Source organism: Gopherus flavomarginatus, chromosome 24 (genome assembly GCF_025201925.1).
Source record: "Gopherus flavomarginatus isolate rGopFla2 chromosome 24, rGopFla2.mat.asm, whole genome shotgun sequence".
In the NCBI taxonomy this organism is placed as follows: domain Eukaryota; kingdom Metazoa; phylum Chordata; order Testudines; family Testudinidae; genus Gopherus; species Gopherus flavomarginatus.
Window position 1 is genome coordinate 1463630 of NC_066640.1, and position 20968 is coordinate 1484597.

General features: G+C 47.5%; 1 protein-coding gene across 2 annotated transcripts in view; it reads right to left on the reverse strand.

The window, feature by feature from the left end:
• LOC127040042 (ceramide synthase 2-like) overlaps positions 1–20968 on the reverse strand; it is a 126783-nt gene that overhangs the window by 78028 nt on the left and 27787 nt on the right. Inside the window, exons 1-2 of one of the 2 annotated variants that reach the window (XM_050933796.1) lie at positions 5686–5832; positions 3280–3453 (exon numbers count right to left, since the gene is read on the reverse strand). In XM_050933796.1, coding sequence (XP_050789753.1) covers positions 3280–3452 — 173 coding nt within the window. In that variant the 5' untranslated portion in view covers position 3453; positions 5686–5832. Of the gene's footprint in view, positions 1–3279; positions 3454–5685; positions 5833–20968 lie in introns of those variants that run through there. The other variant, XM_050933797.1, reaches the window with a different exon arrangement.

Below are 20968 nucleotides of genomic sequence, written 5' to 3' on the forward strand. Positions count from 1 at the left end.
GGTGGCAGCTCCCAAGGTGGTTTCTGTGATCCAACCCGTCACAACGTCATTCTCAGAGTTCATCCATCCTGTGCACTGAATAAGGTGGGGATCGTGTGGAAAACACAATCTGTGGCCATATAATTAAAGACCATATCCCAGTGCACACGCACAAGGAGGTAGAGTTAAGGTTGCACAGGTGACCTTAATATTGGTATTTCCTAACTTATGAGTGTTTGTTTTTGCTTTAATTTAGTTTTTTCCTTCCCTATGTATATAACCAGCACCTTTCCCCCCTTCTTCTAGGCTCTGTGGAAGGCAGCAGACCAAGACCAGATCCTTTGAGGTTTAGTGCTGCTCTATGCTCCTCCAAACTATAGACGGCATGTGATAAATAACGAACAACAGCACAGGGCTTTTCTGAAGACTGTACAAACGTGATATATTATTCCTCCCAGTCTCCAGGAGGAACTAACACTGTCATTAATTATTATTTGTATAACCATAGCATTCAGGAGCATTAGTCCAGAACCAGGATCCCATGGCGCTAGCTGCTTGTAGCAGGGTGGTCCCCTGCTCCTGCCCTGAAGGGTTAAAAACAGCCCTGGGATGGGGCTGCGGCTGGAGAAAGCAGCTTTTAGGCTAGGCTGATTGGGGGATGTGGCTGCAGCTGAGGCCAGGCCCCAAACATACTCAGCTGGCCCTATAAAGGCAGAGAAGCCAGGGGCAGACAAGAGTCTTCCTCTGCCTGTAGAGGGAGATGGGTCTGGCTTCAGGGAGCTAGAGAGACAGGGTACCTGAGGAAGCAGGGCTGGGGAAAGGCAGAGGAGCTGGGGAGTTCCTGCCTGGAAAGCCTCAGGCTGCAGCCTAGCATAAGGCCAAGAGGTACTGGGGGTTGCAGGGGGCAGCCCAGGGGTAGGCAAAGCAGCAGGTCCAAACCCCTTTGCCTATGATGAGTGGCTGATACTGCAGTCTGCCCCAGTGAACGGGGGCTAGATGGAGATTAGGCAGTAGCCAAAACTGAGGCAAGGTGGGAATAGTGGGTGAGGGTTCCCTGGGGAGAGGAGACCCTGAGAAAAAGAGGTTACTGCCAAGGGGCAGCACCCCATGTAAAAGGGCACTGGGTCCAGGGAGGGATCACCAGGGAGGGCGCTCCAGAGCTGGAATGAGCTAATTCCTGGAAGACACCAGCAGGAGGTGCCGCAGGGGTGAGTCTACACTGCTATACACATGCACCCCAAAAAGACGATGCCTGCTATTTTATCACTGGGGCAAATGGAGAAAATTGATTTGCCCAAGGTGACACAGGACTAGAACCAAGGCGTTCTATCGAGGAAGCTACTGCCTAGTTCCCTAGATCAAAGGTTCTCAAATTATATCTCAACATAGAGTGTACCTTTCAAGTATCTTCTCTCCTGTTCATGCTCGCATGCCAGCTCCCCAACCCCTGTGACTCAATCACAAACATCCTTGAGGCAATTCCAGCATTCTTTACATGGAGAAGTAATACTGGAAAAACATGTAATCTTCTTTCAGTAGGATTTAGCAGCTAGAAATCAGGAGGAGAAGCCAGCATCCTATGAACAGTTGATTCTATACAGGCCTCTGCCAAGGGCTTCATGGAGTACAGTTTGGAAACCAGGGCACAGAGTTTGCTAGGCAAGAACCTCATGGTCCACGTGGTTCAGTTTTCCCAACTTGTAAAATGGGGAGAATCAGAATAGCACTTTACACTTACACCATGTTGACTGACATGCCGGGGGACTGAACTGGGGATCTTCAGAACTAACAGAGCGAGTCTCTACAGCTTGAGTTAGAGACAAGTTTGCCTACTGGGAGGCTCAAACAGCTCATATGCTCTGTGGATTCACACAGAGGAGAAGACATAACACCTCCATTGTGCAGTTATAATAGCATTTTTCCATCTGCAGGTCTAAAACCTTTTTGCAAATGTGGTTAAATGTTACTAATCCCGTTCAGAGGATCAGATGTGGGCTTGCCATGCACCTTGGGCAGTGATGTGCACCAGTAGGAAGTGAAACACTAGTGAATTAGAACAGAAAGATTTCACTTTCAGTTTGCGCTCTGTAATGATTGCATAGGGTGAGGCAGGGAACCAAGACTAAGGCCTAGAGGGTTAATTTGCAATTCGCCTGGGGACACACACTGATGGAAAGACATGGGCTCAGCTGACTACAGACCTGGAGTCTAGTCCCAGATCTGTCTTGGGCTTAACTCCTCTTTGCCTGTCATTATCTTGACATGATCTTCTCTCAAGAGGTGGGTAAAAGCCTCACTAAATAAGCAATGAGTTCACTTGTTGAGCTCACAGTTGCATTAAGGCCAGTGCATGAGAATGGTGGGCACAGAATAAGTAGCTTCCAGCCCTGTATCACCCCCCAGGTCAAGCAGGTATTTTGACGAGAAGGAAAAGAACCCTTTTGCTGTGGGTGTTTTAGGCTGGTTGGGAGCAATTGAGAGGACTAATCATTCACCCACACAGTTAAATAGCTGCACAGACACACCGGGGTTCACATCCCCACTTAAAACTTAACACACAGCTACAGCACAGTTCAGAATGCTCTAAACTCAGCCAAGCTCCCCTTAGACCTCAGGGACTATGGATGCCTAGAGAGGCATCTCTTTTTGAGGTTTCTTTCCCAAACTCAAGAGATCGTAACAATTCTTAAAAATACCAAATTTTCTTCCCTACCCTCTTTAAGCTTAAAAAACAGCTGCGTGGTTTTTGATCAAACTAGCTAAAAAGAATTAATTCATCTTGGGATAGAGACCAGGGATAGAAAGTTTCATCCCAAAGACAGTTTCAAAAAGTTCTGAGAATCTGAAAAGGGAAACTTTGTTTTACAGCCTTAATTATAGCAGATGCTACCTGGATAATCTAACATTATGTCTGTAGTGCTCTGGGCCCAGAAGCAGGCGATAAGGTGCAAGAGAACAAACAGATGATATTATACCTGCTTCTAAAGCACAAGCATAAAAACTAATCCAGGACCAACAGTGCATATTCTACAAACACAAGAAAGGAAAAAAAACTTCTAAGGGCTTTTGATGAGGGTTGGGAATGCTGATGAGTGTTAGACCTATGAGGCAGAGTTTGCATTCTCTGTTTGGCACTTTCTAGATTGTGAAGTGCCAGGCACTACTGGGAGAATAATGATACAACTGTCTCAGCACATGCTCAGAACTAAAGTCTCTGTGGGCCACACCGGGAACATCCACTGGCGACATGTTGGCTCCCAGTTGCGGGGCCCAAACTGCCAACAGGGGAAACAGACTCACCTTTCAAAGAGGTACCGGATAATAATCAAGAGCAGGGTACAGGGGATGCTGAGCAGGAGGTCTTGAGGCTGAGGGTAATGGATGTCCTCAGATTCCTTCATGTCTTCCCAGGTGATTCCTGGGGGAAGCCAGTACTCATGCCACCATAACCATTCATTCAAAGAGTGCATCATCCTGGAAAAGGAGGAGACCAGGGTGAGTTTGAGGATATTCTAGCAGACAGCAAACCAGTCAGCACAGGCCAGTGAAGCAGGCAAGGATTATATCAGAGCTGAGCATGCACCTGGCTATGAAAGGAGGAGAGGGGCGGGGACATACTGACACAAGATATTTGTAATCCACTAGCACATTTTCCATCAGACATTTTGCAAGCACTGGTTACTGGCAGAAGGCCTAAAATGCTAAAATGAAATCAAATGCCTTAAAACTCAGCAGAACAAGGGCTGTCATTATTCCCAGCATGAAGCACCAGCCACTTTATATTTTAACACTGAATCCATGATTCCAAACATGTTTGGAGAGGCTTTCCCTCCACCAGGCAGCAAGGTGCCCCATCCCCAATGTCCATCCCACTGCAGTGCCTGCCAGTAGAGCTCCTTTTACCTGTATACGTCCTCCCTCCTGGGCCTTTTGATCTCTTATTTCTTTTATCATAGAATCATAGTACTGGAAGGGACCTCAAGAGGTCAACTAGTCCAGTCCCCTGCACTCAAGGGAGGACTAAGTATTATCTAGAGTTAGACCATCCCTGACAGGTGTTGTCCACCCTGCTCTTAAAAATCCCCAATGATGGAGATTCCACACCCTCCCTAGGCAATTTGTTCCAGTGCTTAACCACCCTGACAAGTCCTGTGCTTTGGATGATTTTGTTAGTTGTTTTTGAAAAGCCTCATCATTATGTTTTATTAGCACTCTCATTTTACACACACAACGGAGGTGCCAGTACCAAGACTAATTAAAGCTGCTCTAAGTTTGCCCTTAAAACAGGAACAAATCTGTTTCGTGCTTTAATGATTAAATTGGATCGCCACATTTGGCACAGGAATTCTTCCAGAAAAGACTGAATTTTCTATACAATTTTAAAGAAAACGATGAAGGCTATTATTCCATACCTCTAGTGCATGTAGATCTGTGAACTGTGTCACCCTCTAGAACAGGGGCCTCAAACACGAGGTCCGCAGGCAGCCCATGAGGTTATTTTCTGCGTGTCCCCCCCCGCCCTCCCCCAGCGTTTACCTAGAGCACTGGCCCGGTGTGCACTGGGGGCAGGGCAGGCTCCTGCCTCCCTGCCTGCCCTGCCCCCGCGCCGCTCCGGGAAGCGGAAAGAACGTGGGGGAGAGAGGCGCTGAGGTGTGTGTTGCTGTTGCTTCAGGCACCTCCAGCAGCTTCCATCGGTCGGGAACGGGGAACCGCGGCCAATGGGAGCTGCTGGGGGTGATGCCTGAAGCAACAGCAACACACACCCCTGCGCCTCTCCCCCCCACACATTCCAGCCACTTCCCAGAGCAGCACGGGGACAGGGCAGGCAGGCAGGGAGCCTGCCCTGCCCCCGGTGTCTGCTGGACCAGAGCCCGCGCCCCGAGCCCCTCCTGCAATTGAACCCCCTGCCCTGAGCCCCTTGCCGCACTCTGCACCCTGAACCCCTGCCATACCCCTCCTGTACCCCAACCCACTGCCTTGAGCCCCCTGCTGCACCCCACCCTCCTTCCCTGAGTGGCCTGCCACACCCTGCACCCAATCCCCTGCCCTGAACCCCCTGCCACATCCCACACCCCTCTGCACCCCATACCCCAACCCACTGCCCTGAGCCCCCTGCCACACGCCTCCTGCACCCTGATCCCCTGCCCTGACCTCCTGCCACACCCCTCACCCCTCCTGCACCCCAACTTCCTAGAGCCCCTGCCACATCCCACACCCTTCCTGCACCCCCTGGGGCCAGGGAGGGGGTGGAGTTGGGGTGGAGATTTCGGGGAAAGGGTGGGAAGAGGTGAGGCAGGGGCTGGGCCTCATGGAAGGGGTGGAGTGGGGGCGGGGCCGAGGTGTCAGTAATGCGGCCCTCGGGCCAATGTACTAGTCCTCATGTGGCTCTGGGGGTCATTTGAGTTTGAGAGCCCTGGGATAGAACATGCATTTCACCTTAGGTGGTACACCTGGTCTAAGTACAGCCAATCAGGGAAGGGGCAGGGAAGCAAGGTACACTCAGATCACTGGAATTACCATGCCCAGCCATACAGCAAACACTGTTTTACAGAAACCCAGGGGAAGGTGGAAGCAACCCAAGCATGAGAAACAGCAGTACAGGACTCCCAACCAGAAAGAACCTAAACCCCAGCCCACTTCCTGCCAGCAGCACTGCAGAGTAGATCAAGTACCAAAGAGAGATTTGCTTTCAGAGGCAATTTTCACCAGACGTTTCCTTCTTAGTGCGTGGTCATGGCTGATTCTGGAAGTGTGCAGGATCTGACTGTTCCTCTTGGTCTGGAAATCACCATTCAGCTCATTCAACTCCTTGGGCCTGGCCATGACTGTTAAACCAGGATCTTGTTAATTCGTCATGACTTTCCTGTTTTTCCTGCAGCATTCATGGCACAGCCCAGCGTGGACTATGAGGGAGTGTCATAAACAGATAGTTAACGGTTAATAGAACAGGAGTATTTCATGTCTCTTTTGCCTGTAAAGGGTTAACAAGTTCAGTGAGCCTGGCTGTCACCTGACCAGAGGACCAATCAGGGGACACGATACTTTCAAATTTTGAGGGAGGGAAGTTTGTGTGTGTGCTGTTAGTTTTTGGTGGTTGTTCTCTCTGGGTTCTGAGAGTGACCAGACATGCAACCAGGTTTCTCTCCAATCTCTCCGATACAGGCTCTTATAAGGTCAGAATAGTGAGTACTAGGTAGATTAGGCGAGTTAGGCTTATGGTTGTTTTCTTTATTTGCAAATGTGTATTTGGCTGGAAGGATTTTAATTTGTACTTGTATACTTAGGCTGGGAGGGTATTCCCAGTGTCTATAGCTGAAAGACCCTGTGACATATTCCATCTTAAATTTACAAAGATAATTTTTACTGTTTTTTCTTTCTTTAATTAAAAGCTTTTCTTGTTTAAGAACCTGATTGTTTTTTTTATTCTGGCGAGACCCCAGGGGACTGGGTCTGGATTCACCAGGGAATTGGTGGGGAGAAAGGAGGGAAGAGGGAGAGAGAGGTTAATTTCTCTCTGTGTTAGGATTACTTTCACTCTCAGGGAGAGTCTGGGAGGGGGAGAGAGAAGGAGGGGGGAAGGTGAATTTTCCTCTCTGTTTAAAGATTCAAGGAGTTTGAATCACAGTGATCTTCCAGGGTAGCCCAGGGAGGGGAAGCCTGGGAGAGGCAACGGTGAGGGAAAGGGTTTACTTTCCTTGTGTTAAGTTCCAGAGGGTCTGGGTCTTGGGGGTCCCCGGGCAAGGTTTTGAGGGGACCAGAGTGTACCAGGCACTGGAATTCCTGGTTGGTGGCAGCGCTACAAGTACTAAGCTGGTAATTGAGCTTAGAGGAATTCATGCTGGTACCCCATCTGTTGGACGCTAAGGTTCAGAGTGGGGAATTATACCATGACAGGGAGGTTGGCTACAAACAGATTTGGCAGACCCTGCCACCATGTGCTCCATCAGTAAGGGCTTTCCTTGATGAGTAGGAGGATGGGACTTCTGGTAGCCACAACCTCTAAGGCAGGAACCACCTTTCAGGGCTAAACTGCTTGATATGCTGTGACTGTATTGGCTCTTTGCATTTGGGTACAGGATTCCTTTATCCAGGTCACGGGGCAAATAGGGTAATGATGCTGACCATGACAGAGCCCAACTCTCATCATACCCATCTTCACCTCATTGCTAATAACATTATCTGTTCTTGTTGGGAGCCTGTGTACACTGAGGCCACCTCAGCCGTCTCCTTGCTCAGGCCGCATCTCAGTGCTTTCTTTTCTGGTCATTATTTTACTCCGATTCTTTGCTGGTTTTTGCCAGCTGGCCTCTAGGGCTATTTCCAATGGACCACCCACTGTGCGGTCCTCCCACACAATGTCTACAGGTCTGCTGGAAAGATTTTGTGGTGCTGCTGCTGTTTGCAAGCCTACACTAGAGGAGCTGCTGGGCTGTGCACGTACAACACTCAAGAGAGCAGAATCACAGTAGAAATGCTATGTTTTATTGTCTTGCCAGGAATCAAGTATCAGCGGGTAGCCGTGTTAGTCTGTATCCACAAAAACGAGGAGTCCGGTGGCACCTTAAAGACTAGCAGATTTATTTGGGCATAAGCTTTCGTGGGTAAAAAGCCTCACTTCTTGATGCATCTGAAGAAGTGGGTTTTTTACCCACGAAAGCTTCTGCCCAAATAAATCTGTTAGTCTTTAAGGTGCCACCGGACTCCCTGTTGCCTTGCTAGGACACATTCTACCCACGGATTAACCCTCACTGTGAGGGATGTTGCCCAGCTGGAGAGACATTTCTCTCTGTCCCTAACAGATCTGCAATTTTGTTGCTAGTACGCACAGCTCAGTAACATCACAGCGCTGAGTTACGGAAGTGAGACTCCACAGTCTTAGAAGGGTGTTCCTTCCAGGAATACCTAGGAGCTCTCTCCACAATGGTAGCAGAGCAAACGCAGGATGATGCTCTCTGCTCTCAAGACAGGCACATGTCATCCCCATGTCACAGAGCATCTGTCAGGGCCTCAAGGGACCTTTGGCTTTTGGAGGTCTGTAACTTAACAGGGTGCTCATGTTGGACTTGTCTCTATTCACAGAGGTTGGATGCCCTCAGAGGAGTCTGTCTCCAGGTGGCCTAGCTTGAATTGGTGCCTGGACTGGAACAAGCCAGCAATCTCCCTCCACCTTCTCTCCTAGCCTAGGTCTGTGGTGTAAGAAGTGGCCTGAGGGAGGAGAGGAACTAGCACTAAGCCTGCAGCACCAGCCAGCAGCACTCGGTGATGAGGCTGCGGATAATAAAGGGCCTCTTGAGCAACGATCTCATTGTGGTCAGGTCTGGTGTATGCCTCTTGCAGACTGTGTGTGTGGTGCCTAGCACAAGACTGAACCAGGATACAGAAAGATTGGGAGAGCCTCAGCTCTTCTAACCGATCCCAGTTTGTTGTAGAACAAGGACTTTTATACAAGGAGACTCTTTCTGGTGGACACCAGGAAGACTGGCATCCTCAAAAACAGTTGGTAGTTCCAACTAAGTACCGGATAAAGCTCTTAAGCTTAGCCCATGATCATACCAGTGGCCATTCTGGGGTGAACAGAACCAAAGACAAGTTGAGGAAGTCCTTCCACTGGGAGGGAATGGGCAAGGACGTTGCTAATTATGTCCGGTCTTGTGAGGTGCGCCAAAGAGTGGGAAAGCCCCAAGACCAGGTCAAAGCCCCTCTCCAGTCACTCCCCATAATTGAGGTCCCATTTCAGCAAGTAGCTGTGGATATTCTGGGTCCTTTCCCAAAAAAGACCCCCAGAGGAAAACAGTACATACTGGCTTTCATGGATTTTGCTACCCGATGGCCAGAAGCAGTAGCTCTAAGCAACACCAGGGCTAACACTGTGTGCCAGGCCTTAGCAGACATTTTTGCCAGGGTGGGTTGGCCCTCCGACATCCTTACAGATTCGGGAACTAAATTTCCTGGCAGGGACCATGAAAAGTCTGTGGGAAGCTCATGGGGTGAATCACTTGGTTGCCACTCCTTACCACCATGAAACCAATGGCCTGGTGGAGAGGTTTAATGGAACTTTGGGGGTCATGATATGTAAATTCATAAATGAACACTCCAATGATTGGGATCTAGTGTTGCAGCAGTTGCTTTTTTGCCTACAGGGCTGTACCACATCCCAGTTTAGGGTTTTCACTATTTGAACTTGTGTATGGCCACGAGGTTAAGGGGCCATTACAGTTGGTGAAGCAGCAATTGGAGGGGTTTATGCCTTCTCCAGGAACTAACATTCTAGACTTTGTACGCAATCTACAAAGCACCCTCCGACACTCTTTAGTCCTTGCTAAAGAAAACCTAAAGGATGCTCAGGAAGAGCAAAGGCCTGGTATGATAAACATACCGGAGAGCGTTCCTTCAAAGTAGGGAACCAGGTTATGGTCTTGAAGGTGCAACAAGCCCATAAAATGGAAGCGTCTTGGGAAGGGCCATTCATGGTCCAAGAGCGCCTAGGAGCTGTTAACTATCTCATAGCCTTTCCCACCTCAACCCTAAAGCCTAAAGTGTAAAATGTTAATTCTCTCAAGCCCTTTTATTCCAGAGACTTCAAGGTTTGTCAGTTTACAGCCCACGAAGGAGATGACGCTGAGTGGCCCAAAGGTGTCTACTACGAAGGAAAAAGTGACGGTGGCGTGGAAGAGGTGAACCTCTCCACAGCCCTGGAACGTCTGCAGCGGCAACAGATCAAGGAGCTGTGCACTAGCTTCGCCCCAATGTTCTCAGCCACCCCAGGACGGACTGAACAGGCATACCACTCCATTGACACAGGTAATGCTCACCCAGTTAGAACCCCACCTTACCGGGTGTCTCCTCATGCCCAAGCTGCTATAGAACGGGAGATCCAAAACATGCTACAGATGGGTATAATCCGCCCATCTACCAGTGCATGGGCATCTCCAGTGGTTCTGGTACCCAAACCAGATGGGGAAATACGCTTTTGCGTGGACTACCGTAAGCTAAATGCTGTAACTCGTCCCGACAACTATCCAATGCCACGCACTGATGAGCTATTGGAGAAATTGGGATGTGCCCAGTTCATCTCTACAATAGACTTAACCAAGGGGTACTGGCAAGTACCACTAGATGAACCCACCAAAGAAAAATCAGCCTTCATCACCCATGCAGGGGTGTATGAATTTAATGTGCTTCCTTTCGGGCTGCGAAATGCACCCGCCACCTTCCAAAGACTTGTAGATGGTCTCCTAGCAGGATTGGGAGAATCTGCAGTTGCCTACCTCGATGATGTGGCCATTTTTTCTGATTCATAGGCAGAACACCTAGAACACCTGGAAAAGGTCTTTGAGCGCATCAGGCAGGCCGGACTAACTGTTAAGGCCAAAAAGTGTCAAATAGGCCAAAACAGAGTGACTTACCTGGGGCACCAGGTGGGTCGAGGAACCATAAACCCCCTACAGGCCAAGGTGGATGCTATCCAAAAGTGGCCTGTCCCAAAGTCAAAGAAACAGGTCCAATCCTTCTTAGGCTTGGCCGGATATTACAGGCAATTTGTACCACACTACAGCCAAATCACTGCCCCACTGACCGACCTGACCAAAAAGACCCAGCCAAATGCAGTTAAGTGGACTAATGAGTGTCAGAAGGCCTTTACTCAGCTTAAGGCAACACTCATGTCTGACCCTGTGCTAAGAGTCCCAGCCTTTACAAACCATTCCTAATAACCACAGATGCGTCTGAGCGTGGTGTAGGAGCAGTTTTAATACAGGAAGGACTGGATCAAGAATTTCATCCCATCATGTTTCTCAGCAAGAAACTGTCTGAGAGGGAAAGCCACTGGTCAATCAGTGAAAAAGAATGCTATGCCATTGTGTACGCCCTGGAAAAGCTACGCCCATACATTTGGGGACGGCATTTCCAGCTACAAACCAACCATGCTGCGCTAAAGTGGCTTCATACTGCCAAGGAAAACAACAAAAAACTGCTTTGATGGAGTTCAGCTCTCCAAGATTTTGATTTTGAAATTCAACACATTTCAGGAGCTTCTAACAAAGTAGCTGATGCACTCTCCCGTGAAAGTTTCCCAGAATCAACTGGTTAAAATTGCCCTTGAAATGTGAAAAGTCTTGTAGTTTTACATAATTAGTAGTATATGTAAAGGTGCATGTGTTTTATTAATCTGTTTACTCTAAAGTTCTAGGAAGAAATCACCGCCAGTATGGTTCCACACTGTCTGAAATTTAGGGGGCGTGTCATAAACAGATGGTTAAGGGTTAATGTCTCTTTTACCTGTAAAGGGTTAAGAAGCTCAGTAAACCTGGCTGACACCTGACCAGAGGACCAATGGGGACAAGATACTTTCAAATCTTGGTGGAGGGAAGTCTTTGTTTGTTTGTGTTTTTTGTTTGGTTCGTTGTTCACTCTTGGGACTAAGAGGGACCAGACGTGCACTCAGGCTCTCCCAATCTTTCTGTATCAGTCTTTCTTGTTTCAAAATTGTAAGTAATAGCCAGGCAAGGCGGATTAGTCTGATGTTTGTTTTCTCAACTTGTAAATGTTTCTTTTTGCTGGAAGGATTTTTACCTCTGTTTGCTGTAACTTTGAATCTAAGGCTGGGGGGGAGTTCCTCTGGTCTATATGAATCCGAGTACCCTGTAAAGCATTTTCCATCCTGATTTTACAGAGATAATTTTTACCTTTTCTTTCTTTAATTAAAAGCTTTTTTTTTAAGAACCTGATTGATTTTTCCTTGTTTTAAGATGCAAAGGATTGGGTCTGAACTCACCAGGGATTGGTGGGGGGAAAAGGAGGGGGGATGGTTAATTCCTCCTTGTTTTAAGATCCAAGGAGTTTGGATCGGTGTGAAGCCTCTCAAGGCAACCCACGGAGGGGAAAGTCTGGAGGGAAAGGAGTGGGGATGGTTAATTTCTCCTTATTTTAAGATCCAAGGGGTTTGGATCTGTGTTCCCCAGGGAAGGTTTTGGGGGAACAGAAAGTGTGCCAGACACTAAATTCTGGCTGGTGGCAGCGTACTAGATCTAAGCCAGCAATTAAGCTTAGAAGTGTTCATGCAGGTCCCCACTTTTTGTACTCTAAAGTTCAAAGTGAGGAAAAAACCTTGACACATCCCCTGCAGTTAAGAGACAACAGAGCTTCCAGGCCACTTGTGTGGGCCCGCCAGCATAACCAGGGAGGAGCAGACTTCCCCAATCCCCAACATTCCTAAATTTAAAAACCAAGCAGAACATGAAAAATAAAAAATGTTCAGGTCTTCTCTATCCACCAGAAACAGCAACAACAAAGGAAAGTTACTCCCACGTTCCCCTTTTCCTTGCAGGTGATGTTTAAACTGGGTGTTTCAATGCAATAGCCTATCATTCTTGGTTCTATTATATACTCTGTGTTTTGCCCCAGGGATCAGCATTCTATTTTTGCTATGATGTTTAGGCCTATCTGTTATCAGTAATTTTACATAAATTTGATCAGATATTTATTAGGTTAAGTTATTCTGCAGGTGTTAAAAACAGCATTTTTTTAAAATGACTCAATAACACGAGTAACCAAGCAGCTCTATTTTCTGCTTGTATAATTGTTTTAAAACCTGTCTCACTCCACGTCCTAACAAAGAGTGAGTGAAAAAGCTGAGTTTGAATGAGGCAGCGTCCTCACAGAGGAGGGCAGAGAGGATCCAGACAGGATTCAGTCACTAGGCGCTCAGCCAAACACACACTCTCTCTCTCTCATACCTCTAATGCAAAACATAGATAATTATCTGAAGGTAAAAATTCTGGAGTCATAGAATATCAAGGTTGGAAGGAACCTCAGGAGGTCATCTAGTCCCACCTGCTGCTCAAAGCAGGACCAATCCCCAGATTTTTACCCCAGTTCCCTAAATGGCCCCCTCAAGGACTGAACTCACACCCCTGGGTTTAGCAGGCCAATGCTCAAACCACTGAGCTATCCCTACCCCCAAGGTCTCAAGCTCTGAAGGGCCTGTTATGAACATCTACTCTGCATCACACTGGCTAGAGAATGCCAGCTAGTGATTCCAGCGTCTTCAAGGCCTTCTTTATATAACAGAAACGGACAGAAAAGGGTACAAAGCAAAGCAACTGCTCTACCCTTTGCAATTCAGATAGAACAAATCCTGGAGTTAGGGAAGCTTGGAAAGCTGAGGCTGATGGCAGTGTCTTTAAAATGACCTTCTGCCACCCAAAGGACAAGGTTACCTTGCTCTTTAAAGAGCCCTCAATGCCTTACAGAAAATATTCTAGGATTACTGTTATCTGTATTTACTGTATATATTTATTATTCAAGGAACAGAGTCCCATGGTGTAGGCACCGTACGCATGTGATAAAAAGACAGTCCCCAAAGACCTTATAGTCTAACAAAAATAAACTAAAGGGTTAACTTCGGGCCAGGGTTTCACAGTTAGGATTTAAAAGTCAGGAAATGCAAAAATGAAGGTTGCAACAGTAACATTAGCCTGGTTATATGATATAAAATTATGAAGAGAGAAACTGGAATAGAAAGCATGAGGGATGCAGCCCATGGCCAAGGGAGCGCCAGACCTTGCCAGCACTACCAGCTATCTGCTGTGAGAAGCCTCACTGGGACAGAGCTTGGCATAGCTCCACTGCAGTAACAGAGCTAGGGAGATTCACAGCAGCTAAAGATCACCCCCTGCTACGGTCACCGCACTGTGCTGCAAGCACTGGCTGGCACTATTCCATTCTATACAGGTTTTCCTACCGCACATATCACCATCATATCTGAGCACCTGCCTGTCATGCATTAAGCAACGTGCTCACACATCTGTCATGGGTTATTTGTTCTCTCTTCCTCTCCTCGGGGGAGAAGCACATGCAGTAGAGGGTCTTGTTTCAGTAGGTTATTTGTTTTGCTTTCTTTAAAATAAATATACTTGTTGCTCTGTGTTTATGTTAGAGAAGGCCAGTCAAAGGAATGTCTTGCATTTGGAGTGCAAAGTGAGGTCTGTGATTGTCCATCGTTCCTAGGGGAGCCCTTACATTGCTGAAGGAGCCTTAATTTGTGTATTTCCTCACTTTTTTTTTTAAGTTACTTGCTCATCTTTGTGGATTAAATGCAAAAAGCTTCTCTCATTTCCTTCTACAGAAAAGGAGGGAAAGTGCTAACAATCCTGCTGGACTGCTCCAAGGATTCTACAAGTACCATGTCCTTCAGTAGACAACAGCTCAGCTGGGCTTCCTGCAGCCTTGTGATGCGACTAGGGAACCAGAATGACACCACCCTCACCAAGTGCCTGTGGCCATGCTTACTTGCATGCTGAGCATCAGTTTTTTCAAAGCACAACTGTTCTGAGGGCTCTAAGAGAAAGGAAGTGTGGCAGCTAGCTAGAAAGGTTATTTCCCTTCCCAGCTCAAATGGCCAAAAGGGTTTGTCCAAATTTCCCTCTCCCCATCCAATATCACTTGTGGCTACATCCCCAAAGGGGAACATTTCAGAAAGATATGAGCATGATGATCTGGATATGTTTTCATCTGCTCCCAAGCTAACACCAGAGAGAGAATGTGTGTGCATGCACCGATGTGTACCTGTCTTCATTTATAAACTTCTGTGTGAGGCAAAGGGGGAGACGAGGAATCAGATGCTTTAGTGAAGAGCTGGGCTTCTGCCATCTCTCAACCTAAGGAACTCAATCTAGGATGTACAGTCACCACACCAAAATCCCAGCCTCCACAGCGAGAGCCCTTGCACCTATGCAGTCATTGAATCTGTGTTTATACTAAACTCTTTCCTTGAGTTCTGCCCCTGACATTGTACTCCAGCAGTGTACACAGCTCAGTGTACTAATCGCACTCACTGCTGGGTAAAACAGATGGTTGGGATACCCCGTTCTCATCCCTGACAGAGCAACAGCGGGAACATGTCAGTCTTGCCAATGCCAAAAGTTCAAAAGTAATGAGTCAGGCCCCTCCGCCCAGGACCAGCTCTAGGCACCAGCAAGCCAAGCTGGGAGGTTGTTGTTTTTTCGCTTGAGGTGGCAAAAAACCTAGAGCTGGCCCTGTCCTCACCATCAGAGTGACATTTCACAAAGGATCATGCTGCGTTGCCTGGGCTGTCTTCTGACCTCCCACTGCCCATCCCCAGCATGGGAGAGACCAATTTTAGTCCCCCACTGTTCCGAGCACCTGCAGTGGTGATTCTGGTCCCTACTGGAGGAGCTCTCATGGCTGCCTGATGGTGCAGCACTTTCAGCTTCTCCTCACACCCCAAAATCCTCATTAATCTTGTGTCCATCCCCTCCACATCGGCTTGTACCCCCAGCCAGCAATTAATTATGCACCCACAGGCCCATCAATCCCCAGGCCTGGTGCTGCAGCAAGGAGGGGGCAGCAGGGAGCAGACTGACCCCCTGGTCACACGAGGGAATGGCATTGCCCTGAGCTGATGGGCTCTTCTCACTCCCCCTCATCCCAGCTCTCCTGTAGGGTGGAGTCAGCTGCTCCCTCTCCCCTTCCTCTACCCCAAAACTTCTCTGGAAAACGGAGAGGGGAGCTCGGCCTGCCTCTGAAAGCAGCCCTGACTGGCTGCTCTTCCCCAGGAGGTGGGGCAGTGAGGTAGTCAGCCAATCAAAGAGCATTTTCTCCCAAGCAGGGGCTGCAGCATTTCTTATGGCAAGACTAGGGCCTGAATCCCATTACTAGCCTTGAGATTACGAGAGCTGGCAACACAAGTGTCATCAAGGTCTTAGCAGTCCGGATCAGACTCCCTCCCCTTTGGGTGTAACCCAGGCTGCTTCTGCTAGCTTCCTCCATCAGAGAATCCATGTGAACTTCGTTTGCTGGTACCGAGGGGGTCCCCTGTGCTGACCTGTAGTTATGAGCACTAACAGCATCAGCTAATTGGATAGCAATGTTATTAAAAGGAGCTACACGTCACCTACACAGGACAAAAGCAACAAAGATCACGGTCAATGGCTCAGTCTAAGTGGTGCTTGGCACCAAGGTCATGGCCTCATTATTACATGTAACGAACTTCGCTCACCGTCTGCACGCTGGGGAGAGGCAGCAATGCCTTGTGCTCACAGCATTTTGGGACAGTCAATATTCTTCTCCTTAATGTTTACTTAATAAATAAGCCATGCAAGTCTTGCCAAACAATGCTTGACACTGGGCTTTGTTACTATAATAGGGGCATGTGTATTCCATGCTCTATAAACAGATTGGGCAGAAAATCACAGGTGATCCCAGCAACAATACCAAAAGCTGAGATTGGGAACTAGACATGGCTAAACCATCTGGGTTCTCTCTTATGTCTCACCAGCTTGAGGGACACAGGTGCTGGCATGTGGCCTCAGGGAATACATGAGGAGGCTGATCCCCTGTACCTGGTGGAGACTTTAGGGTATATAGGTTTGTCCACAGAAACACACCAGGCAGGGACCAGGGCACCTGTCAAATCCAACCCAGCTGCCTGGCATGGTTAGATCCTTCATTCCTGTTTCTGTTGCCCTCTATGTTCATGATCCCCTGAGTGAAATTTCCAGCTGCTCCCATCTGCTACTTGACAAAGAATGAAAACCACTAGTTACTGGGATCAATACAGGGGAAACTGAGGGAAACTGAATGGCCTGTCATGTGCAGGAGATCAGACTAGATCAGGTGGCACGCGAGCTGATTTGCAGCGGCACTCAACATTTTAATTTAATTTTTAAGCTTCTTAAACATTTTAAAAAACTTATTTACTTTACATATGACAACCGTTTAGTTTTATATTATAGACTTATGGAAAGAGACCTTTTAAAAACGTTAAGATGTATTACTGGCACGCGAAACCTTAAATTAGAGTGAATAAATGAAGACTTGGCACAGCGCTTCTGAAAGGTTGCCGACCCCTGGACTAGATTATCTAAAGGTCTTTTTTGGCCTTCAACTCTACGAATGTTTGAAAGCTGTTTCAGCACATCCTTACAGTCCTGAACTAATGAGGGGGGCACTGCTGGCTAGTGGTTAAAGCAAGGCACTGAGGAACTGTTTCCTAAGGTTCTAATCCCAGATCTGCCATGTGCTCTCTGTGTAAAACATTTAAACTCTGAGCCATAGTCTGCCCATTTGAAACATGCTCATTAGAGTAACTTTCTTCCCACAGAGAGGTTGAGGGGCTTAATTCTTTAAGCACCAAGCATATCTTTGCACTGTATACTCAAGAGTGATTGTGAAATGCTTTGAGTCCCTCATAGAATCAGAACTAGAAGGGACCTCAAGAGGTCATCTAGTCCAGTCCCCTGCATTCATGTCAGGACTAAGTATTATCTAGATCATCCCCGACAGGTGTTTGTCTAACCTGCTCTTAAAAATCCCCAATGATGAGATTCTACAACCTCCCTAAATAATTTATTCCAGCGCTTAACCACTCTGACAGTTAGAAAGTTTTTCCTAATGTCCAACCAAAACCACCCTTGCTACAATGTAAGCCCATTGCTTCTTGTCCTATCCTTAGAGGTTAAGAAGAACAATTTTTCTCCCTCCTCCTTGTAACAACTTTTTATGTACTTGAAAACTGTTATGTCCCCTCTCACTCTTGTCCAGACTAAACAAAACCATTTTTTTTTCAATCTTCCCTCATAGGTCATATTTTCTAGACCTTTAATCACTTTTGTTGCTCTTCTCTGACTTTCTCTAATTTGTCCACATCTTTCCTGAAATGTGGCACCCAGAACTGGACACAATACTCCAGGTAAGGCCTAATCAGCAGAGAGTAGAGGGGAAGAATTACTTCTCGTGTCTTGCTTACAACACTTCTGCTAATACATCCCAGGATGATGTTTACTTTTTTTGCAACAGTGTTACACTACCAACTCATATTTAGCCTGTCATCCACTATGACCCCCAGATCCCTTTCTGCAGTACTCCTTCCTAGGCAGTCATTGCCCATTCTGTATGTGTGCAACTGATTGTTCCTTCCTAAGTGGAGTATTTTGCATTTGTCCTTATTGAATTTCATCCTATTTACTTCAGACCATTTCTCCAGTTTGTCCAGATCAGTTAGAATTATAATCTTATCCTCCAAAGCACTTTCAACCCTTCACAACTTGGTATCGTCCGTAAACTTTATAAGTGTACTCTCTATGCCATTATCTAAATCATCGATGAAGATATTGAACAGAACCAGAACCAATCCCTCCAGGACCCCACTCATTATGCCCTTCCAGCATGACTGTGAACCATTGATAACTATTCTCTTGGAACGGATTTCCAACCAGTTATGCACTCACCTTGTAGTAGCTCCATCTAGGTTGTATTTCCCTGGTTTGTTTATTAGAAGGTCATGCGAGACAGTATCAAAAGTCTTACTAATGCAAAGGGCACCATCCAAGCATTAAATGCCTACAGTTAGGGCTGCCTGGCTAATCCCATTTTCAGTCACTCATCTGTTTCTGAACACTCCTAGCTTGTTTCCTCCTCACACCACCTTCCCAGGGTAGCCCGTTAGCAAGTGTGAATAAACACAGTTCAGCCGATTTTGAGTAGGAGAAAAATGTACACTTTCCCATTTACCTAAACATTTTTGCAACCTTTACTTGACCAGCTTTAGTTCTGAAACAGCTCTGCACTGGAGGCCGAAATGGGACGCTGAGAAGTCCCTTGAATGGTCTGGTAAAGAATGGTTTTGATCTGACAATGTTAGAAAACCAAATGTAGCAGATGCCCAGTATATTTTGCATTATTTTTTTTCTTTTTTACAATCTCAAAAAGGAAAACTAGCTTTTGCATGACACACACTAACTCAGATGTGCCCTGAAACAGCCAGTGAAGATTCCCAGTGACCAGAGACCTTGTTTCATATACATTTTATAAAATGCACAGGAATTAAGGCACTGGCTTCAGTGAACTTTAATAAATTAGTTCCATAGGTTGCAGCACAAACGAGTACAATACTTGCAATTTAAACAATCTGCAGGCTGCTGGAGAAATCTGCCAATAATTAGGATAACAAGATCTGAGATTCAACAATTGTTTGTGAGGAAGCAAGGGCGGCTGAATTATTCACTGTGAATTCTTTGTTCAACTCAACATCCCTGATGACTAAAGCCTAATTACTTCCTTGGTTAATGCCTTGTGTTTCATGGCTCTGTATTAGGCTGCTGCTCTCCGCGTCTCCCAGGTCCTCACTACTGAACAAAGCAGCAGCCGCCCAGCAGCTCTTTGCAAGAGTCTTTTTCTTTACAGTCAATTTAGAGCCAGTGAAATCTGCCAAACTGACATCCCTGTAAACTGCAGATTGACAGTATTTGTCCCGGAGCAGAGGCAGTACTGTTGGTGTCACTAAGCATAACCCTACGTAACTCGGGAGGGTGGAAGGCCACAAGAGTATGGAGCCTTCCTGGTTTTAGGCCTCAGCAGACAAGAGTCCCTCCATGTTTGAACTTTAATCGACTTAAAAGGCCAGGTGTAACAGTCGTTATCAGTTGCAACAGTTCTAACTGGTCTAAAGCAGAAATAATGAGGCCTGTGCACCTTTAGCAGAAGGACAAGATAACTTGCAGAAGGAAAACTTACTAACAAGCTGCCGCGGCCAAGATTACTTAATGCACCTGCGCTTACGTAATTGCTACAGGGGGAGGGAGGAGGAGGGAGGGAAAACGGGGGATTGCTAGTCAGTGAGAAAAGTTCTCATGGATATAAAGGAACAGACTGCTTGTTTTAGGTGTGCTTGATCTGAGTCAATCTCCCTGCACCGCTTTGAGATCTCAAATAAACTTGGTTTGCTTCTCCACCCTGGTGTGTTTATTGGCGCGGCACACCAGGTGACGGACCCCCCCCCCCCCCCCCCCGCTGTTGCTTGGCCTCAGGCAGTTATCTGTCGGCAACAGTACCAGCCTCCCGTACTCGGGAAAGGCCCTTGACCTATATCCCAACACGCTGCCATGGCAGGGCCACCTCTAGGACGGAGACAACAGGATGGGCCCAAGGAGACCAATGGCCTCTATTGACACTGCCAACAATAAAGCGGTCATCATGTTCGCTCACTGATGAGGCACTTCCTTGGGATACATCCAGGGATTAACTCCACTCAGGTCCGATGCCCCCTTCCACTGGTTGCTCACAGCGGGCCCTCTCACTCTCCAGGACTAGCAGTGCTCCTTCATGACTCAGCCCTCCAGCCAGGCCACTACGTAGTCCTTCCCTTCTGAGGTATGAAAGTCCCACTGGATAAGCTGAATTCATCTACTCCAGACAGGCTTCCAACCCAAGACTAGGTCCTGGGCCACTTTCTAGTGGCTAGTAGGGGAACCCGGGCCCGCCCGCCCACCCGCCTGCCTGTCCACTATTCCAGGTTCCAGTTTAGGGATCCTATGTCCAGAAATAATGGTCTGCTTGCTCCCAGACTCTGTTGCTACTTCCTTGGATTCCTTCCTACTTATCTGCACTATCTTCTGCCCCTCCACCCCGGGGGTTTACCAGCCCCAACTCCCTCCTTCCAGGGAGTAACTGCAGACTACTTAACTCTGTAGCCCCAAACACACACCCTTCCCACACAGAGTGACCGCAGACTACTTCCCCTGCAGCGCCCTTCTGCTCTAAGCTTGCTGGCTTTACACAAGCTCAACCTGCCCCTGTCCAGTTGGGCTTCATCATCCCCCAGGTGCAGCCTTTCAGGTTAACTGGCCTACATTTAAGCTGATCTGCCTTGTGGGGTAGCCCCACCACAGGGGCTGAATAATGTGAAATGGCATGTGAATATTGTTCACATGGAATTCGACTACGACAAACTCAGAAGCTCTCTGCCACACTGATGGAGAAGTTTGTTCAGAGATTGTGGGGAGGGGAGGCAGGTCCACAAAGCACTATAATGACCAGGCACTGGGAGAGCAGGGATCAGAACTTTAATCCTTGGCACAACAACTGCCTGAGACACTGATGCCTCTTCTAAAGGCAAGTTCTGTCCTTAGTGCGGCAGACTATGCTGAGGCCTAGGAAACAGAGAGCAGGAGCAAAGACACGGAAGCCTCTT